The 13,879-nt window shown below is 41.5% G+C and overlaps 1 protein-coding gene across 2 annotated transcripts; it reads left to right on the top strand.

The window, feature by feature from the left end:
- The first annotated feature begins 1,139 nt into the window (after positions 1 to 1,139).
- Positions 1,140 to 10,268, top strand: ift27 (intraflagellar transport 27 homolog (Chlamydomonas)). 2 transcript variants are annotated; one of them, XR_005708972.1, is made up of 8 exons: positions 1,140 to 1,325; positions 1,893 to 1,972; positions 7,668 to 7,727; positions 8,137 to 8,196; positions 8,444 to 8,561; positions 9,199 to 9,308; positions 9,453 to 9,632; positions 9,845 to 10,268. XR_005708972.1 is itself a non-coding variant. In XM_040146435.1 (7 exons), the coding sequence occupies exons 1-7, from the start codon at positions 1,292 to 1,294 to the stop codon at positions 9,555 to 9,557; spliced, it is 567 nt and encodes a 188-aa protein (XP_040002369.1). In that variant the 5' UTR covers positions 1,140 to 1,291; the 3' UTR covers positions 9,558 to 9,774. The 2 variants fall into 2 exon arrangements, 1 of the variants encoding a protein (XP_040002369.1); XM_040146435.1 differs by lacking the exon at positions 9,845 to 10,268 and having other exon boundaries at positions 9,453 to 9,774.
- The last annotated feature ends 3,611 nt before the right edge of the window (positions 10,269 to 13,879 follow it).

The following is a 13,879-nucleotide window of genomic DNA, read 5'->3' as shown; positions in this document are numbered from 1 at the left end:
CCTGCCGCTGGCGCAAAGGTAGGGCTACAAGGGGATGTGGAGCACCGGGCCACCGACGCGGAAAAAAAAAAAAAAGAAAAAGAAAACAAACCAAAACAAGACCCCGAGTCTGCCTCCTGCCACTACTACTGCCTCTGCTGCTGCAAGGATGTACGACGCGTCTCCCCGTGGCTCCGCGGCGCGCAGCCTCCCGCTGTTCTCCCCTGTCGGTGTTTTCAGTTTAACCTCTAAATCCCCCCCCTTCGTTGTCCTCTTCGATGTCCGGGCGTTTGGAAGCCGTACGCCGGCGTTTTCTGACGGTGCCGCTCTCCCTCCCTCTCAGCGCAGGAGCCGGCGGCGAACGCGTGAACGCGCCTCGGCTGAACACGCCTCGAGACGGGGCGCTCCTCGTGCGAAACACGCGCGCGCGTAAAAGCCACGCGGCTGCCGCGCGCGCTTGCGCTCGCAGGTTTTGGAGTCACGAGCTTTTCCCCGATTTGTTGGAAGGGCTTCACCCCCCAGTAAAAACAAAAGCAAGAAAAACAGTAGACGGGTGAAGGAGACGAGGAAAACATGTTGATTCAACCAGAACATGACAATAACTAAAGCTACGTTATATAACCAGGATGCCCGCGCGTGCGTTTTCTACTTGGGACATGGATCTATGTATGAAAGCCGCTGCAACGATCTGATGATAAAGTTGACAGTGATACAATAACGTAAAAAAAAATAAATGAAAAAATAAGAAATAAATAATTTCTAAGTGCAGGTCAAAAATCAGTGATTTGAGTTGCCGAGGAATGAAATTCCGCCCTCTAGTGGTCTCGGCGGGTTTTGCACTTGAAATGTCGGGTCCTTCGTGCGACGGCTCGGCCTTTCAGGCACTGCTCGCTATCACAGTGTGTCACCGCGCCACCGCCGTCCGACCAACAGGCGTCACCACTCAAACGGTTATGTCTAGTTCAGCGCTGCGGTTGGAGTCGGGACGCGCCAGTCTCACGGCTGGCGTAAAGAGCACTTGCCTGACAAAACATCCAGGAGGGAAAAATCCCCCCCATCGTCGTACGGCGCTCTTTTTACGTCCTCGCAGCCGGCCAATGATAGCGCAGCTACGCGCGGCACGTGAACGCTGTTTGGACCAATGACACACCTTTGTGGCTGGTTGCTAAGAGACGCGTTGTCTCCATGTTGCCGAGGCACGACGAGGGAAATATTTATACGCATAGACGGCTGACCCAGTAAATAGAGCTTATTTAGCGTCATTAATGAAACCAGAGAGTTTCCTCATAGTGTCTGGAAGTTATCCACTGTAATGGTGAAGCTGAGGGCGAGATGTCTGCTCGTCGGTAAGGTTTTGTAAACTTAGTCGGTCCTGTTACTTAAGGCTACTTGTAAACGGGCTAAAGCTAACCAATCTGCTACTAAATCTGCCACGGTCAGTTCAACTTAGGCGTTAAAAGACCAGAGATGAATAAACAGTCCTTCGTCCAATACTTTCCTAAACATAAGAAATTGTACTTTATTTACTCATCGTGAGGTTTCATCCCATTCAGTATGAAAACAATTTGCTGGCTCTCCTTTTTTCAGTAACACGTAACACGCCCCAGATGTTGTGATTCTGGTAGTATATATCCGACGCAAAACAAATGCTGGTAAATATGGCCGTGTTTGCCGGATAATTTAGCAATACCAATTGTAAACTGGGTATTATCAAGGCTGACATGATGAATTTAATTGACAAAATCGTGAGTAAATACATATTTACTCACTTATAACCTCAGTAAAGCTGAGAAATAATGAACCACAATGTAAACACACAGAGATTATGACTGCTCGTTTCCATCCCTCTGTGTGTGTGTGTGTGTGTGTGTGTGTGTGTGTGTGTGTGTGTGTGTGTGTGTGTGTGTGTGTAGGAGATGCTGCAGTGGGCAAAAGTGCCCTTTCTCATATGTTCCAGAGTGATGGTACTCTCTTCCAGAAGAACTACAGCATGGTGAGAGCATTAGCGAATACTCAATAAAAGATTGCACGTTCGATCCCCGGTGTAATGCAAAGGCATGCAATTCAAAATACACTGTTTTGTATTTGGAGCGGCCAGAGCACTACTGTATGACTCCTCCTAATAAGAGTGATTTACTGTTTATATTTACATCACACAATCATAACAGAGGAAGTGGGTTCTAAAACAGCTGTTTGAGGGATTTAGGGATTCGGCAGTGCTCTGTTGCAAAGTCTGGCCACGGGCTTATGGAGTATTTTTACATTCATGTAGGGTAACTGAGGTTTTCAACTGGGTTTGAAGGAGCAACTCATGAAGTTTATTTCTGGCTCATTGCCAGCCCAAAATAGACGGCAATATGTTGGGAATACCCTGATCCATGTGCTATGAAGAACTGCAGTATTTATCTAGTATTCAGATATACAGTCCTGCCTGAGACTAAAGCAGCGAGTTAATCCGAAAAATCTGCCGCTTTAGTCTGCACACTTTTACCCAGTCAGTATTAGGAATTACATATACAGGAGACCCCCAGAGCTCTCCTACCTGCAGAGATCTTAGCAGGTTCCATATATATTTATAGATATAGACAGTGCAGTTAAGCAGTAATAAAATAGTTGTGGATCACATTTGCACAGTTAATCATGTACTGTATAGTCAGATATATGAAATTTACACAATCAATAATTGTAGAATTAGGCAATTATGAAACATCAAATTTAATTTTAGGTCATTTGCCTGAGGTTAAGACTTTTACTTTACTCAAGATGTAATTATGCATCAGCTCCAAATCATTAAGACTAAAAATGGTCACTGAAAATCATGATCATATTACATACTGTATGCAGTTTCTTTAGTGGAACTCCTTGTGAGCTTTTCAAGGACCTGCAGAGGTCTCTTAAATCTACTACAGGAATCGCTGAAGTGCAACACAGAATAATGTACCAATTAATGCTGATGCAGAGAAGGCTTATCTACATTATTTATGCTAATCTGCATGAGTGAGGGAACCATGTCATTAACCTGACTCTGTGATATATGGGGTCATGTCTACTCAGTGATTCCCTCCGTCAACGTTTCAAGGACTGCTGACTAAATGCATGCACTGCACATGCAAGTGACTGCATTCACGTGAGGGAATCAGTGTATGCACTTTAGCAGCTTGCACACATTCACTTGTTTGTTACATTTACTGAGTTTACTATTAAGCCTTGCAGCTGGTTAGGGTACAGAACAGGTTGGTGAGTAAAATGCTGGTAAAGAGCCAAGTGTGTGTGTGTGTGTGTGTGTGTGTGTGTGTGTGTCTAGTGTCTCTAGTGTCTCTGCGTGTGTGTGTGTGTGTGTGTGTGTGTGTGTGTGTGTGTGTGTGTGTGTGTGTGTGTGTGTGTGTGTCTCTAGTGTCTCTAGTGTCTCTCTTTGTGTGTGTGTGTGTGTGTGTTTGTTTGTTACCCTTACTGTGTCAGCAGTATCGGGGGTTCTGAGGTGACAGGAACGTCGATAATTAATACAGCAGGATTCTGGAAAGCCACCAGAACAGGTACTTAACAAGTGCAGAACAACAGTGCTCAGTTTCTCCATACTGCCTAAACCTGTACCCACTTGTTTGTGATGCTGTGCATGTCTGTTCCTGTTGTACTAGTGGAGTATTAACAAAGTAAAGAGGCACTGCAATAGTGATACATTTTTAATTATCACTGGCTTAGAACGTGTGTTTGCTGAACTCCAGACACGTTAACACATCTGGGTTACTACATAATATGAAAATATACCAAAAAATGAAGTACACACAGTATGACGTAGTGTAAAAAATGTAAAAATCCATGTAAACTGAAAAATAGGAAACTGACAAAGGGATGTCGAATTGAAATTAAGTGGGGAGATATTCAGGTTACCATGTGCACCTGTAGATCAAGGCCCTGTGTCCACCACAAACCGCTTTATTAACTGGATGCACTGAAAGAAATGCCCATGGGAAAGTGCTGGTCACAGTCTCTGCTGTTGCTATGCAACTGTTAAAACACCTATTTGAAGCCAACCGCTTGCTTTATATTATTCAAAATATTTTTAACTTATTGCTCACTTGACGCCAAGTGCTTCATTTAAGAGGAGCTCCACCTTCAAAAAATTTAGAGCTTTTCACTTTAAATTTTTGATCCATATGTATATTTTTTTAGATCAGTTACCATAATGGTAGTGATAGTAGTAATAGCAAAAATGAAGAAAGTTAGTTTTTCAGTTAAGAACAGTTATGTTAATTGTAAAACCACAACCTTAGAAAGATGCAGAAAGCTTTAGAAATGTACTACTGTCCAGATACCGTTGAAATTTGGTATGGATATTTGTAGTCCTAAAACATGAATTTTTAATTCCTTTTTTGTTCAGTGCTGTTTTCAGAGTAAAATATCCCCCTGACCCTGCACTTTTGTCAGTGATTTTTTTTTCTGTAAAATTTGCTGTGGATATTGATGGTTCTCAGAGGATGAATCTTGTTTTGTTTTTTTTAATGACCCCCTGACATATCCCTCACATGTGAAATAATAAAAACTAATTGGCAGATTGACATGAAATTCACTCCTTAATGTTCTCGAGAGGAAGAACCCTTTCCATGGTGGACACTCAATGAGGTTTCATTTGGTGCCATCCTCAGGCTACAATGTTATCTCATATATTTCATAGTCTAATCCACAGATTGCCATTATATTTGCTGAGCACATTAAGGCTCCCAATGAGGTAAACACTTTTGATTTTTATTCCACTGCCTTTAGGACAAACTTTGATGAGGCTCTAAGAACAGTAACATTGTCTTTATGGTGTTTATGCCAATTTGTTCATACTTACCCCACTATGAACACATCACCTTACCCTCATGACTGCGAGGTGCATTGCTAGTAGCAGTCCTAAGCAGCATTAAATGTATCAGGTTGTATTTTATTCTGTAAGATTTCAGTGCAGATGGAAACAGGGAACAGCTTGTCCTTACCATTGTGACTAATGTGAAAAAGAAATTGTGCTGTGTGGAGTTATTTCTTGTATAGACGCCCAAGTCATCCCTGATGTTCTTCAACTTTTGATTTTGAAGGGTAGCGGAGGCTGTCGGCCATTCTGCTCACGTCCTCCTTTGAAAATGTCAGATGGCCCGTTAGCAATATTCCAAGCTTATTTGTTACTAATAGGCCCTCATTGACATTCCAGCGAGAGACTTCCTATGCATCACACCAGCTCATTAAACCACTCTGAAGTGGGACCGCCGCAGCATCTGTGTGTGTGTATAACACTGGATCCTTGTTATGAACTTTTTCTGTGTCAGGTAAATGCTGGTCTAAAGTGTGTGTGTGTGTGTGTGTGTGTGTGTGTGTGTGTGTGTGTGTGTGTGTGTGTGTGTGTGTATGTATTTGTAATTCACAGAGGCAGTGAGTGTGAAAAGTATGTGTATGTGTTTTCAGGGTTTTAGTCTCTGGCATTTGACATGCTCAGTTAAGTGTGAGCTCAGGAGATCAGATCAATTTAGAGTTTGGTGCTGATGTGAAGAAACCTCAATTTGCTTCTTCAAGGTCACCACTGATCTCATACCACTGGATGCATAGTGGCAAAAGGCAGCCTGCAACCATCCCGTCTACTTAGGACTTCTTTAGATCTCATAGCTTGTGAAGAAGGTGCATCTGTGACAAGACCAGATTAATTATATCCTCCTTACACTCTCCTGCCTGCATTCTGTCTCCTTTTATATCATCTCCTCTGTTTGCCCTTTATCAGTTTCTAAAATATCTCAACTACTTGCTGTATGCCTGCAACCTCTGCAGTTTTTTTTTTTTTTTTTTACATCAAGACAGTCTGACCAAACATCAAACAGCTACTCTTTCACAAATGGCCATTTGGGCCGACTCCAAAACAAATCTGCCATCTCCACTATACACCAAACAAAAAAATAGAAGGGAGAACAGCATCTCAGGTCATTTTAGTCTCCCAAAAGAGACTCACTCAAACTACTAAGAGTCTCTTGCATTAGCTGTCATCTGGGGCTCACAGTTTTAGTTTTGTTTATGTAAAATGGCTGACGTGAAGCTGCTTGTGTCTGGACAACATTCAACATTTGAGAACTTATTTTGTTAAAGGGGCCACAATCAATAATTTGATACTAACAATGGATCACATGATTACTTGCATGTGAAAGGGATAGCTTGTCAAATCCACAGAGAATTATCAGCTCTTTGGAGCTTTATAGTGTCTTCCAACTCATTGTTTTTGTTATCTGTCACTCAATTGTTTTAGTTAACTCTCACCACTCTCATCAGTGTTGATTTCAGCCACAGAAAGCAACTGTTTTCATTTAAAAAGCTCTAAAAACTGGCTATATGCTACCTGCCCAGCACCAAAACACAAAGTTAGCAACTAGCTGGTGATCAAAGTGGATCTTTTAACAGCTAAAGAGCCAGATGTTCCTCCAAAAAGAGAGTGAATATTGGACTTACATTTGCTAAGTGGATGCAAGCACAACTCCAAATGAATGCTAATGCTGCTCCATATCTGCTGGATGTGTAAATAAGCAACAGTTTTCTGGCAAGACTGCCATATCAATTTAAGGGGCATTAATACTGTATGTCACTGTTATGTTTACAGCTTGTTTCTGCTGCCCCCAAGTAACCGAAAGTGAGTCATTGACATGTATAATATCATTATTGGTACTGAAACTGTCAAACAATGTGTCCTTGTGTCCTGTCTCTTATATCACTCTCCTCTATACAGTATGCCCTGTTTTAATTTGTACTAAACTACTTAAAACTTCTACTTGTCAGCTACTTATGTGTCCATGCTTTGCAGTGTTTTTCATCAGACAGTTTGACCAAAGCTGAAACCGTCACTATTTCTCAGCTGGCCAGTGTCTTACCACTCAGAATTACAGAAGGGAGAGTGGTCTGCCAAAATGACCAGACTTACCAACCACAGCCAAATTACCAGCTTGTGGTAACTGTCAACCCTGCGTAAATGTAATCCTCCTCCATTAGTCTTAGCTATTAAGACTCACAGTATGCCTATATAGTTTCCACTGATGGACTCAAGGGGGGGTTTGTATCATTCTTAGACTTAAAGAGAACTGATTGCCCTCTCCCTCGAGGCATTTATCCTTATTGAGTCATTAAAAATAATATGATCCGAAGTAATGGAGACAGAAAGAGAGTTTGGTCAGGATTTGAACATCAGGACAGTGATTTCGCTTTCAAGCCAAGCCAAGCTGCTAATTAGCGATGCTTATGTTTTGACATTAACAATAAATCACACAAGACAGTTTGTTGTGCTACTCTGTGTAGAGGCAACTCTGTGACAACCAAATTTCTCTTCTCTTCTCTTCTCTTCTCTTCTCTTCTCTTCTCTTCTCTTCTCTTCTCTTCTCTTCTCTTCGGCACAAAAGCCACAGTAATGTTTGAGCTGTTAAATGTATTTTGACAGGTACAGCCCTAATATGATATGTTTGACCAACTGCATCTCGGGAATAGAGTTAAAGAAACCAAAACTTTACACATAATGCAGTTGAAAATTCAGCATTTTCAGACAATATTCAATAAGAAGCCATGAAAAAAACAACAAATGAAAGATGTTTTAGTTTAGAAGCACGCATAGAGCTTCATGAAGGTCTTTTAGCTGTACATTACATAACAAAATTATAATTAACATCTTGGCTGTGTTTGCTCGGCAGACAACCGGAGTGCAACTGCTGATGAAATGTGTCAACATCCCAGAGACCAATGACAGTGTGGTGAGTCCAGCCATTGTCTCTTCTTCATCCTGTCTCCACCACACTGCTTATAGCTTTACCAGCAGCCATGTTGAGTACAGGCTAAATTTTCCTGATTGTTGCTCGTCTACAGATACTTTATTAGGCAACCAACCATGGTTTAGGCTACTATACTATGCTAAAATTCACTAAATCACCAAAGTTGGGTTGTGAGGCTGGGAGTCTCAGTGTGGGAGAAGTTTTCCCAGACATATAATATTGTTAGTTTCTCATCTGTATTCAGTAAGCAATAGGGCAGCATCGTAGGAGGAAAATGAATGGCCTTGCCAAAGAAAATAGGAAGTTTAAAACCATGTACTTATACAAAATCTGTATCTGTAAATGTATAACACCTCTTCCCTTCCCCTCTTTCTTCTCCTTTCCCCTCCAGGAGCTCTACATCATAGACTCTGCAGGGAAGGAGACATTAGTGGAAGCCTGCGAGAAAATGGTAGGAGTTTCTCCATTTGCCTGAAACTAATGAAATCCACCATCCAGGCCTCCACATCCACACATACATAAAGTGCAAACACAGTGGAGCTACTGAGGTATTATTCATTTTGTCACAGAATTAGGAAGAAGTAAATTGATGTGATACTAACTTTCTCTCATTGTCCGTGCCCGTCTCCTCAATTCCTAACGTGAATCCTACACAACCCTCCCCACCTCATCACCACCCATCACCCTCTCTGCCATAGTGGGGTGAGCCATCGTTGCTGCTCCTGGTTTTTGACCTGACCAGTGAGCAGTCTTTTGCCAACTGCAGCCGCTGGATGGAGAGAGTCTGTGCCCACTGCCAGGGTCTCCATATTCCAGGTATAGCACCCTAAAGATCAAAGAATTTGTGGAAAACTGGCACACTGTCAGAAATCCTTAAATTGTGTAGTCGCTGTGAATTCTTTTGCAATTTTCATTTTGGCACATTATGTGAAGGATATTCAGGTGTTTTGAAAGAGGCATGTAATAACTTGGACTACGTCCTGAGCGGATTTACTAGCTTTTGAGGCTGATACAGATATTGATATTTGTTTATCTCAAAGATATTTTTAGTACTGCAATTTGTTGTTACTTCACGGTTTACATACAGTTTACAATTTTTAAGAGCATGCAAAAAGAAATAAAACACTATCACATTTTCTTACCAGTAACTAATTAAACCTTAGGCATCCGCTCTCTTTTCCCAACAGATTTCAGAGAATCATCCAAGAAAGCCTCATCCAGAACGTGTGTTTTTTTTCACCGGTTGTTTCTAACGCATTCATAGAATCAAATTTGAACCCTCTTGAGCTAAGATCCACTGCAGTGGCAATGTTTACATTTTAGCCAAGTTAATATCTTGCTTCATACTTAAATAATACTACAGACATTTTCCAGGTAGATGGAAACACTTTACACGTCACTTGTGCTTGAGTCTGTGTTTATGTGAACATGTGAATTTGTGTGTGTGTTTGAGGTGTCCTGGTTGGCAACAAGTCAGACCTGTCCGCTAGAAGGGAGGTACAGGCATCCATGGCCCAGGAATGGGCCCAGAGCCAGGGGTTGGAGTACCACGAGACCTCAGCCGTGAGTGCAGTTCACTATAGATGTCACACTATATGGTGCCGTTATTTGGCTTGGTCCAAATAAGGGCACATTAACCGTTCCCACGTTGGGAAGATCAGCTTTAAATGCCGTTCATCACTGTCTGTCCATGTTTGTCTCTTGCAGAGGGAGATGGAGAACTGTGATGCGCCGCTCCTCAGTTTAGCCCGGGCCTTCCAGTCTCTCTATCAAGAACGCCGGGAGACCATCCAGAACCTAAGTCCAGGCTAGACCCCTCCCCACTCGCACACGCACCTTGACTTTTCACCAGTTGGATAGTAGGCACAGGATTTCCATTGAGAGAATGTAAAAAGCTTTATGGATAATAGAAAAATGTGAGGATGTGAGGCAATTCAAAGAAACCCAGTGTTCTTCTGTATCAGCCATGCTGCAGGCCCGGCAGAGAATGGCTTGTTCAGAATGATATTTTGATATGCCAATGAATAAAGTTGTTTTTCTTTGACAGTCAGTGGTTGGTCACGTTTTTTGTAATTTGCTTGTTCCCTCTCTGTGTACAGATAGTGGAGTTTCCTTTCACAGTGACGGTCAGGTCATTACCAAAACCACAATAAGACTCCAGCTCAACGTGGAGGAAAAAGCAGAGTCTGTGCCTCTTCTCCTCTAATCTGCATGGATGGCTGTCCCCAATTTTAGGTGGAACTAAGGTTGAAAATCACAGTTATTTATTGTCTCCTCCCCTCCCCTTTTTAATGTTTTCCTTTTATCTCAATGTCACTTTGATCTGAGCTTCATCTCTCTCCTCTCCATCTCTTTCTCACTTGCTCCATCTTTGTCTCTGTCTCACTTTCTTTCTCTCTGCTTTTATCGGTTTCTCCCAGGTTTGTTGCTTTTTGAAAACTCGTCCCTCTCGCTTCCCTCTAGCTGTCTCTTCTCTCTCCAGTTCTGTCTCTCTCTCTCTCTCTCTCTCTCTCTCTCTCTCTCTCTCTCTCTCTCTCTCTCTCGTTGTGTTAACTCCCCAGCTGCAGCACTCTCACATCATTTCAGTCATGTCCCTGGTGCGACGCTAACAACCAGTAATCACTGTTTTAATCATCGGTCTCCCATTCAAACCAGGTCAAAGCCACATCCTTGTTCTCTCTTCCTCACAGACCAGCTGCCACCATTCAAATGAGGATGCGCTAGTTCAAGTCAGACACAATGGTTTTTATCCCATTATGCGCCACATTGACAGTGACCTTGCTTGTAATAATCAAGAGACAGTCTCTGTCCTGCATAGTAAATGTGGAGTCCACAAGCAGTCACTTTCTTTCAGTTTTCTGTATCAACTGTCTTTTGACGTGTTGAGAAATATACAATTTATTACCAAACATATGAGGTCATTAGATAATACATAAAGGAACTTGTTGGGCAACTTTTCTCCTGTAAAATGAAAACTGATTTGTAATGAGATTCTTCACAGAATCCGTATTTAACAACTTGTAATTGTTATTCCAGCACAGTGTTTTGTACTCTTTGAGTGGGTGATCATAATTATAGTAATTAGGATCTCAATCGTTCTCGTTCTCACTGTCCTTATTGTTGTCGGGTTTGTAATGTGTGTGTGTGTGTGTGTGTGTGTGTGTGTGTGTGTGTGTGTGTGTGTGTGTGTGTGTGTTTCAGGGTGCGTCCGTGTGTTTTCGTGTGTATAAGGCTTTTTTCTCTATTTGTTTTTCCAGGCACATGGAAACAGAATCCAAATAATAGCAGTATTATCTCTCACATCAGTGTACTTTGTGTACCAGTATGTAGGTTTTACATCTGTCCCCTTTATTTGTGCCCAGCAATGTGCATATTAGAGTGTGTAATGCGTGTGCCATTGCCAACGACAGTGGTTTCCTTCAGTGCTGAATTAAAGCCGAGTACATTATGTAAGTAAGTGAACACACACGCACACATACACACAGGTGTAACACAAGCTCTTGACCATCCCTGGAAAGTCACTCTGAGCACTTCAGCATTATCCCACAGTCTTCTATTCATTTGAAATGGCGCATCAAGCCTTGGGAATTTCACTTAATAACACCAAAGGATAGAGTGTGGGCTGTTGCTTATTGCTTTGGGAGAGACTTCTTCATTTCAACAGATATTGAGACGGGTGGTGAGATATCACAGAAATGTCAAGCCGATTCTATTTTGGTGGCTCTCTGTTCTACTCAGTCATCGGTACCATCGAAAAACAGTCACTCATTTTAAATAATAAGTATTCGAAACGTGTTTGCTCCCTTGGCGCAGACCTATAGCAAAGCAGGAGCAACTGCTGTTCGGCTTTTAGCCACAAGAGAGGGCAAAAGTGGTCACTGCAAAACCGAGGTCTGCATTAGGTGATGTTTCAGACAGTCGGGTGACAACCACAGTTTTTCCTCATATTTTGGTTGAATTCATATTGGAAAGACATTAGCGTTTCTTCTGATTATAATCGTGTAGAACTAAACACTATCTTATAATGTACAGTAATTAATGCAGGGTCTTTTTGCAGTATTCAGCAGACAACTTAAGAATATTTTAAAACTGTTCATGCCTTACTTATTAATGCTTACATGTGCCATTAGGTGGGTGCTTTTATTTAAAGCGCAAGTGCTTGCATTTTATCATGCATGGCCCCAGTGGGCACTGTACAACTACTGTGCTGCAGTGCTCTTTCAAGTGATTTAAATAGGGAATGAAAAAAAAGGTTGGGCATTCTTGATATCAACACGAATACACTCCATTTAAAAGTGCACTAGGCATGGTTTATATATCTAAAACTCTGACAAAAATGGACGCTAGCCAGAAAGCAGCAGAGCTGGACTAATTTAATATTTTCATCATATCTACCATCCCCAAACTCTAGATACTAGGAAAAAAATTAGGACGAAGAAGTGCACTTTTTATGAATATCATGTTTCAGTTATTTCTTATTGAGGCTTTAAGCAAATAGATCATTATTGCAGCTGTTAAAGTTACTGTGTGATGGAGGATGTTCAGTCATTCAGAACTATATTTGCTCTGTTTGTTGCTTCGTTCTTCTGTGCTTTTGTACTTGTATCATACTTTTTTGTGCACTTTTGAAAAGATTAAGAAAATCTGTGCCGTATATAGACGCTAAGAATCACGATGCAATTTAAATGCATAGACCTGTGTGCATTAAAGTTGAAGGTCTAACAATTGATTTGCTGCCAATCACGACTTTACAATTAAGCCTCAAGTTGTGGATGAGCAGCAAATAAACGTGTTAACAGTGCATGAAAGTGGATACACAGTTTCAACTGCTTCATCTTGCATCCAGATTTGTGGAGTACATTTTGTGAGTGGTGCACCCAAATGTCTATGAGCTCGGCCAATATTTGCAGCCACCTACAGCACATCTTTGAACCATAAATTATCCTTTATCTGGCCAGTTTTTAGGATGTCGATTCTTATTAGTTTAGAAATTTAAAGCCAATTATCATCAATTAAAATTGGTTTAATTTATCTGACTGAGGGCAGAACCTGAGCAGCTGCATTGAAAATTTTCTCATTTGCTACAAATAGCAAAAGCGGAGTAAACACCTTAAGTGCTAATTACTACGTTTGGATAAAACCTAATTCATTTACACTTGGTTCACCTAGTAATGTCATGCAGCCATATGTTTAAATTTTCACAAATTATGCTCATTGTGCTCTTTTACATCCCATAAAAATGCAAAAAGTGTGTTTGGTGATCAGCCGGTGACTCCATTCCAAAACTGACTGCGATTGGCCCTAGCGTACCTGTCTATGCACATCTGCACATCATATCTTTGCAAGGTCTGCTTTGGGACATCGGGGCTTTATTTCAGCTGTATTTCACTGCAGTGCTCCTCACCCAAACAAACTCTAACACAGAGTTTTGTATTCATGACACAGCCTGAGCACAGGGCGTAGAGTTGCAGCTCATATCTTACACCTACACTGCTCTTTTTCTGTTTCTCACGCTCTTTTCCTGCAGATCAGCTCTCTGTCTGTCTGGTTAATTTCTCTCTTATCTTCTCGATCTGACAAATTATAACATTATATCATGGCTTTAAATAATGCAAACCCATATTAATGTACTAATTTGGTTGAATTTAAAGTAAATTGACATCAACCTTGGTCTCTCTCTCTTGATCTGTGTGTGTGTGTGTGTGTGTGTGTGTGTGTGTGTGTGTGTGTGTGTGTGTGTGTGTGTGTGTGTGTGTGTGTGTGTGTGTGTGTGTGTGTGTGTGTGTGTTGTGTGTGTTTGTTTGTCTAAGCATGGCTTGTTCCATAGCCCCTAACTGTCCGTGACCTAAAAAGCTTGCTAATTGCAGGTGAGGGAGGACACAGCAGCTGTTCCCCCAAATCTGCTACCCTCCCATCTGAAGTGCAGCATTACAGAAATCAGCCACAATGCCTCCAAGCTCACCTGCATAATGACAGAAATTTTTTATTACATTATTATCTGCCGTTTCAGAAACTTGATGCCCTTTCTCGTAAAAAATGTGTAATAGCAGCCCAAAAAAAGGAATTTGCATTCACATTTTAAAGGAAATTAGGTACAGTCCTGGTTGAAATTATTGGCACCCCTGAATTTTAAG

Source organism: Xiphias gladius, chromosome 15 (assembly GCF_016859285.1).
Source record: "Xiphias gladius isolate SHS-SW01 ecotype Sanya breed wild chromosome 15, ASM1685928v1, whole genome shotgun sequence".
Lineage (NCBI taxonomy): Eukaryota > Metazoa > Chordata > Actinopteri > Istiophoriformes > Xiphiidae > Xiphias > Xiphias gladius.
Note: the sequence above shows the minus strand (reverse complement) of the source record. Positions and strands in the feature narration are given on the sequence as shown.